The 12,442-nt window shown below is 48.0% G+C and overlaps 1 protein-coding gene across 1 annotated transcript in view; it reads left to right on the top strand.

The window, feature by feature from the left end:
• Dok5 (docking protein 5) overlaps window positions 1-11,274 on the top strand; it is a 150,326-nt gene extending 139,052 nt beyond the window's left edge. Inside the window, exons 7-8 of the mRNA XM_087910945.1 lie at window positions 4,806-4,926; window positions 10,781-11,274. Coding sequence (XP_087767071.1) covers window positions 4,806-4,926; window positions 10,781-10,845 — 186 coding nt within the window. The 3' untranslated portion in view covers window positions 10,846-11,274. The remainder of the gene's footprint in view (window positions 1-4,805; window positions 4,927-10,780) is intronic.
• The last annotated feature ends 1,168 nt before the right edge of the window (window positions 11,275-12,442 follow it).

Genomic DNA, 12,442 nt, shown 5'->3' with positions numbered 1-12,442 from the left:
GATTTTTAGTTGTTTCTTTCATCAAATGCAGTTATTTTGGGTTCACACATGTGATCATCTGTATCAGGTCTGCTTTTGTTTTTTTAATGACAATCTGATAATTTAAAGTTTTATTTATTTTATTTTATTTTATGTGTGTGGGTGCTTCGCCTGCCTGTATATTCAGCATGTGCATGCAGTGCCCATGGAAGCCAGAAGAGGGCACCATATCCCACAGTACTGGAGTTACAGATAGTTCTCATGTGTACTGGGAACTGAAACCAGATTCTCTACAAGAGCAGCCTGTGCTCTTAACCACTGAGACACCCCTTCAGCCTCCACTGATATTTTTGTTATTTTGTTTATGGTTTATTGACTGCATGGGACCTGGGACAAGTGATTTGGGGACACTTCCTGGCAGCTTGGTACCTTTAGTACGTTCAAAACCCCATGGGTTGTACAGGTTGGTTGGTTGCCTTGAGTAGTTCATAGCACCGCCCATCATCAGAGCTCTCTTCTGCTGGTTTAGAAAGAGCCCTGCCTGCTTTACTGTGGTATAAAGGGATGCTGGGGCGTGGGAGTACCAGGCTGGCGCATGATTGACTTTATGAAGCTTTCTCTCGCTGGCCTGGTGGGATCTTGTGCTAACTCTGATGAACAGATGTGCAGAGCTGAAGTTGCCTTCTACCAGCCTGCCCTAAATGACTGCATGCATGCTCACCTGAATGGCAAAATAAAGTAGAGCGTGAGTGTGGTGTCCCCACCCTAGCCAGTGACAACTCTTTTCATTTAACCTGAACCAGTGTGCCTCATGAGTTCGGCATTCAGGAACAGCACCCATCCGCTGGTGCCTGCCTTTGGAGATATTGCTTCTTCTGTCACTATCATCTGGACCTCCTGGTGCCAGCTGTGGTGGCTAGTGTCAAGCTGACACTCTAAAATCACTTGGGAATTGGCCCTCTGGTCATGTCTACTGGAGTGTTAACTTTGTTGTATTGAGGTGGGAGGGTCTGCCCACTGTGGGCGACACCATTCCCTGGGCAAGGATCCTGGAGAATATAAAAAGGAGAATGTGAGCCAAGCCGCAGCAGCATTCATAACCCTGCTTCCCCACTGTGAGTTTGATGTGACCAGTCATGTCAAGTCCTGCCTCCTTGACTTCTCTACACTCTTGGTGTATACCTTGCATTATGAGCTAAAGTAAACACTTTCTTCCTTAAGCTGTGTATTTGTATCACGGCAACAAGAAAACCAACTAAGACCTGTCATTTCAAGCAATGCTTTTTTTCTGCATGTTCTGTAGTACAGAACCTTGTAAACCTAGTACAGCCTTCATGGACTGCCCAAGCTGGGCCTCTCTGTACAGTGACTCTGTCTGCACATGAGCATTTGGTTCTGAGTGGCCTTCCTCTAATCTGATGCTTCCATGTTTTTGTGTATGGATGTTTTCTGGGAATGCCATTGTCCCATCCTAGCAGAAATTCTCTTTGTTTGGAAATGCTGGAGGTGATTCTTACTCTTTAATGTGCAAATATTAGAGAGACGGTCAAAAGCAGCCGCACAATACAGGAGTATGGGAGTGTCTTATAAAGGAGAAGGCTCTAATTTTCTCCATCCACCCAAAAGCAACCCTGCACTATGGCTGCTAATTGATATTCCTGTCAATCATGCACATGGTTATTGACACCTGATGTGGGAAGTCTGCCTCCGTGAGCTACAGTGACTGGCAGAAGCATGGAGGAACAAGGGAGCCTTCCCCTCTCAAACGGTCTCTAAGTGACTCCAGAATCTTCTCCTCTTTAAAAGACCATTCAGTCATTTTACATTGTCCAGCACACAAACCCTTTCTTGTCATTTTTCTCCAAGGTCAGTTTTTTAAAAAATGATCCTTTCATAGAATTGGATATTCTTCTAAAGGGTCAATGGGGGAATAAGAAGCCAGGCTTTGTGCTGTTCTCCACAAAACATAATAGTGGTGTCACTTCATTCTTGCTGTTAAATAAATAAGCTTTCTAAAAATACCACCAGATTGTGTGTGCTGGGCCATCTAAACAGATTTGCAGTACTGTGGCAAATAATTTGAAATGACTGCTATTTCCCAAGGTTTTCTTTTATATTAAAATTTTTATTATATTAAATATAATCTTATGTTAGACAATCAAATCACCAGGGTGTCCTCTCCATTCATCTTTTTTCTTTCTTCATCTCTCAGTTTGCATGCAAATGAGGTTGAATGTCACCAGATGCCACTGGTCAGCAGTTGAGTTTTCTTTGTCTTTTCTTTCTGGGGGACTTCTGTTGAGGTTCGAAAAGGCCACAGAGGCTTCTTCCGGGTTCAGTGCTCACCCTTTTCACCTTTTGATCTCAGAGTCCATTTTTAGGGAAAACTGCCCCCATGAAAGCCTGTGCTTTCTAATGTCATGTGGGGACATATTTTGGTAACTATGCAGTTATGACAGGGACCAGAAATTCAATCCAGCAACGGTAAAGCAACATATATAAATTAAATTATCTTTGAGTGATTGCTTATCTTTATTGCAAGTTAAGTCTCATCAGCTGCAATGAGTTTTGATCTCCTGGGTGTGAAACTTAATATAATTTGGTTTTATTGAATGTACTGACATTATGTTTGAAGTCACTTAGGCTGAAGGCATACATACAGAGAGTACCTTCTTAAAAAAATGCAGATAACCATCACTCTCAGCAGCAGGCTGACATCATTGGTACCACCATCATAATTACCATTACCACTCTCTTCGTGACCACCATCATATGACCACTGTCGTCTTCATGACCGCCATCATTATGACCACCATTTTCATGACCACCATCATATGACCACTGTCTCCATGACCACCATCTTCATGACCACCATCATATGACCACTGTCTCCATGACCACCGTCTTCATGACCACCACCATATGACCACTGTCTCCATGACCACCGTCTTCATGACCACCATCATATAACCACCGTCTTCATGACCACCATCTTCATGACCAACACCATCATTATGACCACTGCCATCATTATCACTATCATCACTGTCTCACTGTCGTCACAGTCTTCACTGCCACTCTTCATCACCATCATTGTCATTACTGTTGCCGCCACCACCACCACCACCACCACCACCACCATCATCACTACCACACCACTACCGCCACCACCATCACCACTACCATCAACTCCATCACCACCACCACCGCCATCACCACCACCACCACCACTACCACCGCCATCATCATTATCACCGTCCTCTCTACCTCTCTCCCGATGCTTAGTTTTCCTAGGCAAGGGTAAGTGTGTGTCCTCTCATCAAATTCTTGTGCGGCTCAGCAGGGCAGGGGCTCATGGCCACATGTGACACCCAGTGATCTGCTGTGCTTCCTTCATGGTACAACACATACACCCATTTCCTTTTCTGTTGCTGAATTCTTTGCAGGTAAAGCTGTTATCAAGTATCCTATTGTGTCTGTGAGCAACGACTCAGTCCTTGACTGAGAGATGCTTCATTCACCTCCAGGCTTTGCTGGTCACTGGCTGGGCGGTGGTGGTGGATGCCTTTAATTTCCAGCACTCAGGAGGCAGAAGCAGGTGGATCTCTGTGAGTTCAAGGCCAGCCTGGTCTACAAGAACTAGTTCCAGGACAATCAGGGCTCTCACACAGAGAAACCCTGTCTCAAAAAAACCAAAAAGATAGAAAAGAGAGAAAGAAAGAAAGAAAGAAAGAAAGAAAGAAAGAAAGCAAGCAAACATACACTGGTAAATATCCCAGACAAACCCACGTCTTCATAAATATTTTCTCTGTTTTAAAGAGCTACACTGGGTTTCCCAGTGCCCAGGCACTGGGGTGTTGAGTTAGAGAAGAGCCACCTGTGCTCTGGCTTGGGACAGCTCCGTTGCGGATGCCTGAGGCCAGCACTCGGATGGGAAGGCGTGTGAGGATGGCTTCACATCATGCACCTCTTCTTGTGCATGTGGCGCTAGCTGCTGTTCTCTGAAATTTCCCTCCTGCGTGGCCGGCCCCCTGCTGTGGCAGAGCCAGAGCGGACTAAGTTTCTCCTAAGATCCTGGACTCTTGTGCTGTGTTGACCTTTCTGTACCTAGAACAGGGGACAGTTGAGCGAAGGTGCCTTGGACAAGCAAATGGGTTGCTTTTGTTTTCTTACACTGGCACTGGATCATCCGACTCAAACCAGCTTGAGTCAAGAAACTGGGCAGGCTCAGGCGAGAGAGCCGTCTGGGGTTGGCCTCTGGGACATGGTGAGGCTTGTCTAGCCCTCCCTCCCTTCCTCTGCATCTGTTCACCCTCACCTCCTTCTTTCCTCCCAGACAGTCTCTGCTTCTCTTCCTCCCTCCTCGAGAAGGTGCCTTCCGCCAGCAGCTATTCCTTGCACACCTACTATGTGTCGGGAATTATTCTCCACCCAGAGGATCAAGCAACTAAAATAATTGCCGCAAATCCTTAGCTTACTTCTATTGATCGTTCCATAAAAAATTTAATAGACTAAATTTTAAAAATAAAATTTTAAATTTAAAAGCCCAGGGGACTATGTCATTTTGGCTGCCTGGCTTGGGTGACCCACTAGCCCCAGAATGGGTGAGAAGGTCACCTGCTGAGAACTAGAGGGGTTGAGCTGAGCGGGAGTGTGGCCCCCAAAGGGAAGTGGGTGTTGCCAACAGGATGGAGCGCGGAGCTGTGAAGCAGGCAAAGCCGGAGACTCCACTACTGTGAATGGATCCTCGGCGTGTGGACAGCTGGTTCTGCCACGCGTCTCCCTCACCCTCACTCAGGTCTCCTCTCTTTTCTCTTTGCTCTCAGCTCCAGATGAAGATGAGTGAGCGGGCCGCCTCACTGAACACCGTGGTACCCCTGCCCCGCAGCGCCTACTGGCAGCACATCATGAGGCAGCATAGCACAGGGCAGCTGTACCACCTGCAAGGTAAGCGGGCACATCCCCTGCGGCGGGGGTGGAGCCTGGAGTCTGCCTGACTGCTCAGAGAAGGGGCTGGTTATGCTGTGGTCTGCTATTATGTCCCCTCCCAAGCTGAGGACCTCCTCGGAGGCCTCAGGATGCTGGATAGTTCATCTTTCTGGATTCCGGAGTCTCACAGGTTTGCATCTATTACGATGTCCTCACGGATTTGTCTAAAATGTCGATTCTTGGGCCCCTGGCCACAACAGTCCTGGGACTTGAGGTACCAGAAAGTGGCTCAGCAACCCGTCTATTTTGAGACCCCCATGGAAAGTCTGGCCAAGGGCTAGAGGCCAGGGCCTGGAAACAACCTTCTGGGATCAAGACTAATGGTCAGCGTTACTAGGGAATCACCAGTACAGACTTCCAGGACTTTGTTCCGACATTCTAAAATGGGAGGGGTGGGCTCCCCTAGGCTACAGTGCTTGCACAAGACCCAGGTGCTTCTCCTGAACATTCTTGGTAGGGACCATTGCTCCAGGACCCTCGAGCAGGGCAGGGAAGCCAGGCAAATCCTGTGAAGTAAGGCATTGGTCTGCTCACCAGAAGATCACGAGATTTCCCAGTTTAACACTGGATTTAAGACCTTTCTTATCCCTGTAAATATGCCCTCTGACATTTTACAGTGAGGAAATTAGCTTGCTCATCTCTGACTGATATTTAAGCCAATTAAGAAACCGGTGTGGGGCACCCTGGCTGCAGGGCTTGGATATATGTCAGCCCCTACCCTGGAGGGGTCTCATGCTGGACTGATCCTCGGTTCCTGGATCCATCTCTGTTTCTGTGACAAATACCGTAATCAAGAGAAACATGGGGGCGGGGTGTCATTGTCAATGACAGTTGCAAGCTGTAGTCTACTTAGGGGAAGTAAAGGCAGGAACTCAAGTACCTGGTCAGCACAGAGCAGAGACAGGACTCAGTGATCACACTTTGAATTTCATTGTTTAATCATGTAGCTACGTTGTTAGTATTGACTGCGCTTCTGGGAAGCACTGTGTTCAGAAGGGCAGGCATGTCATAGCTGGTCTCGTCATAGCTGGTCTGCCTATTGTCTTCTGTATCTTGCATAGGGTCACCATCATTATTGAAAGGTGGGATGTGAGAAAGCTTGGGAGTCTTCTTCTTCCTGAGGCAGGGTCTCATGTAGCCCAGGCTGGCTTCAAGCTCCTTGTGTCGTCACGAAGGACCTTGAACTTCTGATGCTGTTGGCTCCCTAGCCTCATTTCTGGGATTGGGATACCCATGCCTGAGGGATGGGACCCAGGGTTTTGTGTATGACGGGCAAGCAGCCTGAGAATTGAACCACTTCCCCAGCCCTGTCCAGTCTTCAGGACTCCGTGTTCTCCATGCTGTGTTCACTAGCAGGGACCTGAGTGCCTGAATGAGCAGACGGGGGAGGGGCTGACTGCTCAAATCACCCACATCGATGGAGTTCAAGCTGAAGTTTCCTGGCATCTCTAGTGGTCAATCTGAGAATCACACAGATCTCTGAAGAATTTATCTATCTGGTTTGGGAAAAATAAGCCTCACTTTCTAAAATTTAGGCCTAGAGTGCCCCCTGCTGGTAAGCCTGGGAATAGAATTTTATTATCAGAGGCTCCATCATCTGGGAGTGTTAGCTTTGACTTGTGTGCTACATTCATGGAGGTATATGCCATTCATCTTCTCAGCTCCTCCCACAGTTTCCAGTTTTCCTCTAGGAACAGCCTTCTATGATTAGGAGAATACAAAGCCAATGCGTAGAAGCCCCTTTAACATACAATCTGGGAGAAAGCCGTGAAAGAGAAGCAGTCCACAAAATTTTGCTGGCCCACGTATCCAGAGGAGCCTCTCTACAACGCAACAGATAAAACCATTAATAACAATATTTCACGTCGTAGACAGTGTCAGCGATTTCACAATATGAACACTGGCAGAGTGCTCACAATTGCACCCCTGCAAAGACAGTTCCGTGCTCAGGCCAGCGAGGCACCTCAGCGGGTAAATACACCTGACCCAGAATTCAAGGTGTCCTAGGACCCACACGAGGGAAGAGAATACTCACTCCCTCAGACATCAGCGTGTGTGTAGTGACATGTGCACACACGGCAAACAGTCACACGGAGTAAATAAATAAAATGTAAAACAAAAAGTTACTGCCCAGGAGGCACCTAAACACACTTGGATTTTAAACCAACATCCTAGGAAGCCACCCTTTTCTTCTGCTACTAAGAAATCAGTCATGAGAGGGGTCAGTGATGTCTCCAAGCTCAGCTGCCCAGCAAGGAGCTGGCATTCTGGCTTCTTATCCACTCACTGACCCAGTAGCTGTTTATTGAGCACATACTTTATGCTAGCGCCATGCTGGGTGGCAAGGGTGCCCGGGGCCCCTGCCCAGGTGTGTATCTTTCCTCAGGCAGCTTGCCATCTAATGAAACGTCATGAATGACAACTCAGTAGACACTGGTTTCAAAGCTGACGCACGTGGGTGTAACAGAGAACGTGTTTACAGTTTTTATACAGAGCCTTTCACACAACGAGAGGCACAGTTATTGGCCGTGTGAGGGTCTTTAGATTGGGAGCTGTCGGAGTCCACAGCATTTACCCCAAAATTTTAAACCCAGAAGAGGCAGTCAAATGGAGGGTTAGAGGATAAAGAAAAGAACTTCTTCCTAGACAGATCAGCAAATGCAAAGGTCCCGAGACAGAAATGAGCAGGTGTTGGGGGGTGGCACATGAAGAAAGGGCTCAGATGATGGGAGCCAGTGATCAAGATTTGCCCGCACATGGGGAGTTGAGGGTGCTGAGCACAGCAGTGTTGGACTCAACTGCTGTTCTAATTCTAATACTGCAGAGAAACAGGAGCACAGAGAAGCAGCCTGAAGGCTTCACTCCGAGCTGCAGGGTGTCTGGCCTCGGCTCGGTGCCTCTCTCTCTCTCACTGCCCCGGTTCCCTTTCTATTATTCACATTTACCATCTCCACCCTTCCAGCATCAAAGACTTTCCACTATGTCCACCCTCACCGCCGCGTCAAAGCCTTTCTGTTGCTCCCGGATTTTTCAGAACCCCCCGCCTCCACCAGAACTAATTTGGAGACAGAAAAACAATTTGGAGGAGACACAGAGGGCTGTGGTCACTCCCCAGACCGTAAACCAGATCATGGCGTCGTGGGTGTGTCTCTGTTGGAATCTACCATATAGCCTTATTTTCATTCTTCTGTCAGGGACCTCCATGGCTGGAGGTGACGAGAGTGGTCCATCCTCACCCTCACCCTCTCTGTTGTAAAGAATTGAGGGTTGGGGACCCATGGCAATCAATTCCTGCTGAGGATCCTGGGACTGGTAGTGGAGCAATGGGCAAGGGACCCGTGTTCTGAGCTCCTGGCAGTTTCATTACAGGATCCTTAGCAGTGAGAGGAGAGCCTGGCCCAGTGTGAGTCAGAGGCCCCGATGCAGAGATCAGAGTGTCCAGTGGGCCTGAGCCCAGCCTGTTCAGGTTCCTATCCATTCTCAGGAGGGTAGATTGTTGGAGCCGGGGCTAGGCCGGGGAATCTGTGTTGTCTTCTGCACGCGTGTGCCGACCCTCGTACAGACATGGTGTGCGCAGCTAGGAGAGATGCCACAGACTAGGTCCTGTGTTCTGGGGACAGATGACAAGCCAGGCTTCCAACTCATGTCTTCAGGATTGTGGGGGACCTGAAGTGAGTGAGGCGGGACAAAATAGAAGGTGGGACTTTTGTCAAGGTCACATGAGGTAAGAAATTCATCTGAGAGCTGTCTGAGGCCACCCCAGTCAGCCATGTTGTGGGGGTGCAGAGCGTCCTGGGGCTTGGGTGTGGACTCTAGGCCCGGTGCTACCTTTCTGTAGTCTCTCATGGGCTGCACGTGCACAGGGGGGGTAGAAAGCTCCCCAGTTTATTTCCTGTCCCTCAGCCAAACCCAGATTTCAAGCCCATTTAGCCACTGGCTTTCCCTTGCCAGTTGTGGTTGGCAACAGTCAGTTTTTCTGGAAGCTTCTGGAGTTTAAGGAGTTGCTTGGTAAGGGCCTCACACTTGACTCAAGATGCAAATTTTCCCTGGATACCATGTCCAGCCTGTCTGCTCCCTGCAGGAAATAGATACCAAATCGTAATAAAGACATGCCGGAATGTTTAGTTGTAGAACCTCCTACGGATACTATGCTTTCTTATTGCAGTATGGGCATCAGAAAGAGACTAGAAAATTGCCTGGGAACAGAGAGGGGATTCCTGGTCTCTTAGGAGAGTTTAACATCCACATTACTACTGTGGGTTGGGGATTGGGTTTGGGTTCAGATTTGAGGCTTGTAAGTGTCCAAACCGTTGTATCTCTTTTTGATTAAACATTTGTGTGTGTGTGTGTGTGTGTATGTGTGTGTATGTATACGTGTATTTGTGTGTTGTGCCTGTGTGTGCGCATGTGTGTATGTTTGTGTGTGTGCGTGTGTGTGTGCGTGTGTGTGTGTGTGTGTGTGTGTGTGTGTGTGTGTGACATTTGCAACGGCAGCATGAATATGAGGAGGTCAGAGGACAGCTTTTGGCGTTTTTCTCTGTTGTTCCACCATGTGGGTTCTGAGGGTTTAACCCAGATCCTCAGGCTTGGAGGTAGTTGCCCACGGAGCCACTTCACTGGACTCAGGTCCTTGGTTCTCTTTGGATCTGTTTTAATTTGGGGCTGTGATTCGGGTAACTCGGCAAACTTTTACAGTCACAAAGACCTTGGCAGTTCCCTTAATTCTCAGTAGAACCGGGTGGAACAAATGTGTTCCCTTTCATCTTGTAGGAGAGGGAAACCATTTATGCGTGTCATTACCTGTGTTTCTACTCGGGTACAAGGTCCGAGGGGACAGGGTGAGGGGAGGGGTGAGGCCTAAGGACTCAGGCAGGGCTGTTTGTCAGCTGAAAGCCTTGGAGCCGCCTGGCACTGGCAACCTTGTCTTCTTGGCTCCGCGGTTTAGGACAATGTGGTTTTGAATGTGTGTATGGAACATCCACGCACCTCTTTTTGTGTCCCCCTCTCTGTGACCACCTGCTTAGCCATGTGAAATGCTCCATTGTGCCACTTGTCGCCAGCAGGTGGCAGCAAAGCATCTTGGTTTTCTATAATCAAAGGGGCGTGGCTATCAGGCTGGATAAACTTTGGTTCCTCCCAGGTCCCTTCCAGCCCAGCCTGATCCCTGATTTTCTTTATCACTGCCATGGTAATTCCTAGGCTCGCTCACTGTGTTCCGTTGTGGTTGCGTTGGTGCTGTTGGCATGTAGTTAGTCTTCCTCTCTGCCCTGTATAGAAGAACTGGGCCAATTCCTGTGTTAGCTGGAAAAAGGGGCATTTTGACTTGTACACTTGGCTGGAAACTAAACTTGAAGTAAAGAAAGTTTTTTTTTTTTTTTAAAAAAAAAAAAGTCTTCTGCTTAACAATGACCTTAGAAAAAGCATGATACCGTCTCATTTTGAGTCAGGTTTGCAAAAAGCACCCGCATCAAAAGTCCCCCCAGTCTCGGCGTTTCTCTCTCATTCCCGCTGAGAACTATGACCAGGACGCTACTGCAGACCAAAATTTCAGGACTAGCACAGCTGCTAACAGACTGCCAGGGCGGCTGGCTGCAAAGGCCAAATGCAAATGACATGTTAATCACACACACACCCTGGTGATGCTTATTTGCATATCACTATAAGCGACCTTGGGAATACTGCCTCCCCCCCCCCCCCCCCCCCCGAAAGAATTCTGGTAAACAGAATCAATTGTGTTACTAGCCAATATGATCACGGGCTTTCTTGAGCAATAACGGTTTCTTTTTTTGTTCTAATTTTTTTTTTGTAAAAGATGTCACCAGCCCTCTGAAGCTTCACCGGACAGAGACTTTTCCCACCTACCGGTCTGAGCACTGACAGCAACTGCCAAGAGCTGTTAGTACGTCTGTGCAGCACCAGCCGTAGACCCTGCAGGAGGACACAGAGGGACAGCCCGGGAGAGAGCAGAATGAAGGAGAGCAGCTTTGCGTCCTGCTGATGTGTGTGGCCATGGGAAATGCTACGATACAACATATGTAGATATATATTTTTCCCCTTCTGTTTTTCTTTTTTTTAAAAGACACAGTCCTAGCCTCGCCAAAACATGCTGGATAATATTGACCCACCCCGTGTTTACAGCTGGACGGAAGGAGTCAGCGCCACTGCTGCAGACTGATTTTCTACTGGAGACAAGCCCCCCACCCTTGCGCATCTCGGAGTCTGTCCTTTTGTGGAGTTGTGCTTTTTCCTTTGTAAATGTTTCAGCTGTATGACAGTCGATGTTGACAATAAAATGCCTCTTCATCAGTTGCTGTCTCTTTCCACACCATCCCTCAGTGACTAAAGTGTGTGGCTCCGGTGCACCCGTGAACTCCTCTTGGCTGTATTTCCAATGAGTTAAATCAACATCTTCACTGATTCTTCTTGCTGAAGAGTCCTTTCGAAGGACCCTTTAGCATCCTTCCTAAGACGACAGTCCCTCATATTCCTCAATGCCCCCTCTCCACTCAAAAGCCTTTCTTTGGAGTAGAATGTTGGTTTAAGGCATTTTAAAATAAGCAACCATTGCTATGCATGTGGTCCTTGGGTCCTGGTGATAATTTCTCTGTCCTTGGTGTTTCTGGAGGGTTCTGGAGAGTGGGTGCCCTGGGGACTGAGTTCTGCGCTGTGTTTGATGCAGGTGGGCACATCTGTTCGCTCATTCATTAAGCTGATCTAGAATCTACTAGTTCCCAGGGCTCTGCTGGACTCCGGGGATATGTGCACCAGGACTCAGGCTCTGTTGTCAGGAACTTTACTTCCCTAGGAGGGCATCAAGGAAATAAAGATGCAATTAGAGCACTAAGTGACCCCTCCTCCGGGGCCTCTGAGGGCGATGGGCTTCTAGAGAAAAGGTCATCCTATTCCCCAGGCTGTGTCACTGGGGAGATACCAGAGGGGAATTGAGTCTTGTAAGTATTTGAGGTTATGTTCCCGCAAGGCTGGACAAGCAAGCAGGGACACCCCACCACCACCGCTCTATCCAATAGCAGTTGCCAGTAAAATACAAGGCAAGATTCCTAATTACATTTAAACTTCAGGTAAGCAGGGCTTCTGGTTTTATGCTGGAAGTGGGGTCCAAATATCACATGGGACAGGGTTATGTTTGACAGTGTCCATTTTATATCTAAAATTCAAATTGACCTTGATGGTCTGTGTGTTCCTTCTCCGAGTCTGACAGCTACAATGTCCAGTCCTCGAGCTGAGCCTGGCACACAGCCTGCACCCCTGATAGATGTGTGTCAGATGGACAGATGGAAAGAGAAGGACAGAAGAAAATAGAAGCTTGGAATACCTGGGGATGGGATTCTTTCTATAAGGGAGGAGTATTTACCTCACATGCATGCTATTCCACATCAGGACCCTCTGAAGTTATTATTTTTCGTGGGAAAAAATAACGGACTAGAATATCAGAAAAGAAAGTTGTAGAGGCCCC

This window comes from Myodes glareolus, chromosome 10 (assembly GCF_982192425.1).
Source record: "Myodes glareolus chromosome 10, mMyoGla1.1, whole genome shotgun sequence".
In the NCBI taxonomy this organism is placed as follows: domain Eukaryota; kingdom Metazoa; phylum Chordata; class Mammalia; order Rodentia; family Cricetidae; genus Myodes; species Myodes glareolus.
This window is presented reverse-complemented; position numbering and strand designations above follow the sequence as displayed.